We start from the raw sequence: 4,947 nt of genomic DNA on the forward strand, positions 1-4,947 counted from the left end.
GGAAAGAGAAGATCTACCTGGGGTCGGCGATACCAAGGACTCCCTGAACCAGGGTCTGCCGGGGGAGGGTGGCGGCTGGGTGGGCACTGGCAGGGTGCCGGCCTCAGTCCTCTGGGTGTCTGGAGAGCTCAGGGCCGTGGTGCTCAGCTGGAGGGTGGTCCCACTGTCCTGGGGGGTGATGGAGGGTCCAGGGGTGGAGAGGGCGTCCATGGTGTCCGTGGGGGGCGGCGTCCCTGCCCTGGCAGAGCTCTCGGCAGGGGTGGTGTCCTTAGCGTTGTCCCACAGCTGGACAAAGCTCCGGATGCCCTGAGCCACGTTCAGGATCTTGGCTCCGACGCCGGCGATGTTTTCCTCCTTTGGGTCCAGGCTCACGGTGGAGGCCGTGGGGCCAGTGGGGGTCTGGCCCTGCCCCACCTCCGGCCTCCCCAGAGGGGCTGTGGGGCTGGCAGAGACTTTCCACCAGTCGGTGGGAGCATCCCGGGGGGCCATGTGCGTGGTGGTATCCTCCGTGGGCCACACAGGTGAGCTGTCCGGGGGCTTGGAGGCTGGTGCAGCTATGGGCCAGGCACTGTTCCCAGGCCATATCCAGGAGAACAGGTCAGCCTGGGCGGCCGAGAGGCAGCAGGCAAGCAGCAGGAGGCCGTGGTGGCCGCGGCCGCTGCTGGGGTCGGGAGCCATGGGGCTGTGTGCTCCGCAGAGCAGCAGGCCGCCTCTGCTGTCAGGAGGTGGGGCCAGCCCGCTCCCGCCTCCCGCTCCCCGCCCTCCATCCCCGGCCAGCAGCCAGCTCCCCATTCATCCATCTGGGCGGCTCCTCCTTCCACCTTTCTACTTCAAGAGGGAAAACAGGCAAATCTCCACGCAAGGCAACAGGCACCCCCCAAGAACGCCTCACACTTCCTAGAAGCAGTGGAAGACCTCCCCCGCCAGAGGCCAAAGGGCACTGGCAGAGCGGCCAGAGGAGTTCCCAGCTCCCTCCGCTGGAACCCAGAGGAGCCCTGGGCCCTTCCAGACTGCCATTCGAGTCTCTGCTCGGGTATGTGGGAACTGGGCGGGCTCCAGGCCAGCACCTTAGTCCCCTGAGGGTAGAGGGGGCTCCTGCATGCTCTGAGGCTCAGGAAAGACCTCCTCCTCACCCTGCAGCCTGCAGAGCCCAGAGCTGAGAAAGCACAGGGCATAGGCCCTCAAGGGCATCTGCCCTAGGTAGGGCTAGGAATCTCAGGAGGCAGGGGCGCAGCCCCCAGTCCCCCGTGCCCACCATCCTCTGCACTTGGAGCCACTTTGACTGGGAAAAGCCTGGAAGCCTGGCCTTGGGCCACAGCTCTGGAGCAAAGCTGGAGCTTGGAAACCACTGGGCTCGCTCTGAGTCCTTCCTCCTGCTGCAGCTGCTGAAATGGTCAGCATCCAGCCCCTGGGGCCTGCTCAGAGTCACCTGCTCCCTAACCCATCTGGCTCTGTCCCCCCCACGGACACTTGGCTTCCCTCACTCCATCCTGCCAGAGATCACAGCTTCTTCTTCCCTTTCACTCTTAAAACCTGCTCAGTCACACCAGCCCTGTGTCTCCATGGGCTGGAACCAAGGTCTCTGGAGACCCTGCCGGCGTTTGAGTTCTCATGAGTATTTCCCTCAGACCTGGGAGTTTCTGATCAGCTCTTGAGAATTGCCCCAAAGGAACAGCACTGCAGCTGGGGTAGCTGGGAATCTACATGAAAGCAAAGGGAGATTACGGACTTGATGAGACCAAAGTCTCCAGACAAACGGAGATCCTCCCCACTGCTCCCGCTGCTCAGAGCTCAGCCTGAGAGCAGGGAGGAGGGCTGGGTGATCATGCCCTGCCTGCAGGCCCAGGGCACCAGCCTCCTCTAGACATCGCTCAGTGCCCCTTCCAGGGGTGTCCCACACTGGAGACACCGGCCTGCAGCTGGACTCCTCCCACCCGGTCCCGACTCCTTCCTTCATGAAACCTCAAACCTGCCTGCTCAGTTGTGTCCAACTCTTTGTGACTCTATGGAGCCCGCCAGGCTCCTCTGTCCATGGGATTCTCCAGGCAAGAATACTGGAGTGAGTTGCCATTTCCTTCTCCAGGGGATCTTCCCAACCCAGGCAGATTCTTTACCACTGATCCACCAGGAAAGCCCTCAGATGATACAATTCCTCATCCAGGACACTAAGGAATGTGGCCCCAAGAACTTACGTCCTTCCAGAGCCCACTTTGGGGTATGGGGAGAAGGCCCTGGTGCCAGAGCAGCTGTGTCTGGGACTCATGGTTGGTGTGGGTGTCTGACTTGGAGGATGCTGCCCCCTCCCCGCCCAGCACCTGCCCTCGGTGATGCCCCTTCAATCCCCCCCAGGAGGGGCCTCAGGCAGCAGCAGGAGGACGGGTGGCGGGGTTTTCCCCCAATAAGAGGGCCCCAGGGCAGGACCAGCTCCAAGCTCTGTCCCATCCTGACCACCTGATGGGCGGTCTATAAAGCAATGTCCACAGTCAGCAGGCCGGGGCCCAGCTCCTGCCTTTACCGTGGGCCTGCACACAGCATGGCCAGCAGCGCTCACGGTAAGGAATCCTCGGCCAGCTGACCAGGGGCCAGAGCCTGGGAGACAGGAGCCCAGGTGAATCCAGGCGGTCTACACACATGCCTGCACATGCCCAACACTCACTTCAGCAAACACAGGTGCTCCCTCCTGCAGGCTCACATCATCACACGCAATCTCACGCCTCCCCACACACACACCACGCTCCACGCTAGACCCCATGTGTGCCCTGCATGCCTGGCACACCAGCTGCCCCTCTACCCAAGTTCCCCGAGATCCCTGTCCACTCCAGGCTGTGGCTGGGCCCAGTTCAGGACAAGGATGCTGTCGATAAATGCTGTCCAGGGGGCTGGGCAGCCTGGGGTCAAAAGCATGGTTCAGGACGGCAGAACACCGGTCTCCTCTGGAAAAGGGCGGGGGAGCACCATGTGAGCCGACATCTGGGCCCCCTACCCATCCCAGAATTCTCAGAAACGCCCAGGGGGAGCACCATGTGAGCCGACATCTGGGTCCCCCCACCCATCCCAGAATTCTCAGAAACGCCCAGAGAACGTTCTTGCTGTTTACTGCCACTAATGGGATTTTATGCCTGAAAGTCTCCGGAAAATCTCAGGACAGAAATTCCAGAAGCCCTTCCCCTTCTCCGGGCACGTTCTGGAGGGAGACCCTGGGCCCAGTTGAGGGAGAGCCTCCGCGCCATCAGCGTGGGGCTACCCTGTTCGCCCTGGTCCCCGGCCTCAGCTACTCCCTGGGGCCCCGCAGCAGCCCCAGCCCCACACGCAGTCGTTCACCTCACCCTGCTTGGGAGAGCCAGGAGCACGGAACCGTGCTGCTGTGGCCCCCCTGCACTGAGCGCCCACACCATCCCCGGGAGACACCCCCACCTTCCCCCCGACCCCACTCTTCCTGCCCACCTTCTGGATGCCAAGGTCACCTCCCAGCACTCTGAGAACATCACACGTCCACCTCCTCTGAGAACACCAGCGTGGCCCTGCCCCAGGCCTCGGCTCCCATTGGGAAGCAACCTGCCGAGGTGCTGGGCTGAGACACCCCTCCCCCCCATCACACACCTGTACACACGTTCACACGCACAGACTCACACGCACACGCACACACCCCACACGCACACATGCCCATGGGCACAGCAGCATTCAGAAAGCCTGCAGTGTAGACCAGGCTCCCTGCTGGCTGTGGCTGCCACAGGCCTGCCTGGGCCAGCCCATCAGGACACACAGGGTCTGAGCCTCAGGGCCCTGCGGAGGGTCCTGTGGGCGCTGGTTCCTCCAGAGTCCGTGCTCAACATGGAGGCCAGATAGTCTTCCCTGAGCTGCCCATGGGGATGGAGGAGGGGAAACGGGTTTTGAGGAAACCCCTGGAAATGGCTGAAACACAGACACCTCTGGGTCAGGACCCATGTTTCTGGGCCCCCAGGTTAGGAGTGACCGGGATCCGGGAATTCCTGGTGAGCTAGGAATTCACTGGGTCCAGGACCAGAAGCCAACAACAGCACGGTTCCTGCTGGGTCTCCTTCTGCAAGCTCTCACGTACCCCTCAAGGCCTCGTGCCCCATGCTTACTGCCCTGCAGCTCCAGACAGGGTTGCCCTGCCTCTGTGATGACGCCTCCTCCTCGATGGTGTGGTGGCTTCTGTTCTTTATTAACCTGGTGTCCTCCTGTATTCAGAGTCCATGCTGCCACTACTTAAGTCAAGTTCTCCTGCATGGGTTGGTTCCCCACCACCACCCGCCCCGCCTGCAGAACTATCTCTGGTGACCTCTGACCTTTGAAAGACATGGAGTTTCTGTCTGAAGTTTCTTGGACACTATCAAATACAATGGTGTTTTAATTTATAGAAGAGAATTCTCGACCCAGTGGAGATAGGAAGGTGGTGTTGGGAATAAAAAGGTGGCTTTCTCTCTCACAGGTTCTGGGATATCTTGGGAATCTTGCAGGTGTCAGGTGACCCCTAGCAAAGCTTCAAGTGGATTCCCTTTTCTTCTCATGCCAGGAACACCCCACCCCCACCAGGACACCCCACAGCCCTGGCTGAAAGGCCCTCCTTGCTCCTCCGCCCATGCACAAACCAAGCGAACACCTCTACCCTGTTGATGCCCCAAGGGCTCACCAAGTGCGTGGGAGCCTGTGTGTCTATAGGTGTGTGTCTGCGTGTCTCTGATGGGCGTCCCAGTACATCTCTGTATATGCAGTGCACGTCTGTGGACCCACACGTGTGCACGTGTCTCGGGTCCGGGTGCACTGTGTCCACTCCCCTATGCACACGGCCGTCTCGGGTTTCCAATGCCAGGGAGGCCCCTGGCCAACAGGGAAGTCCCACCAGGTCGGGGTTTGCTAGCTGCCCCTGGGGTCTGCACAACCCAGGGACGGGCATTAGGACTTGCATGTGACAGTGGCTGAGCT

At 61.2% G+C, this 4,947-nt stretch overlaps 1 protein-coding gene across 1 annotated transcript in view; it reads right to left on the reverse strand.

The window, feature by feature from the left end:
• Positions 1-730, reverse strand: part of COL18A1 (collagen, type XVIII, alpha 1) — a 53,308-nt gene extending 52,578 nt beyond the window's left edge. Inside the window, exon 1 of the mRNA XM_010834990.1 lies at positions 18-730. Within this exon, the coding sequence (XP_010833292.1) occupies positions 18-678 (661 nt within the window). The 5' untranslated portion in view covers positions 679-730. The remainder of the gene's footprint in view (positions 1-17) is intronic.
• Between the last annotated feature and the right edge of the window lie 4,217 nt (positions 731-4,947).

Source organism: Bison bison, unplaced genomic scaffold (genome assembly GCF_000754665.1).
Source record: "Bison bison bison isolate TAMUID 2011002044 unplaced genomic scaffold, Bison_UMD1.0 scf7180017864037, whole genome shotgun sequence".
NCBI classification, from domain to species: Eukaryota; Metazoa; Chordata; class Mammalia; order Artiodactyla; family Bovidae; genus Bison; species Bison bison.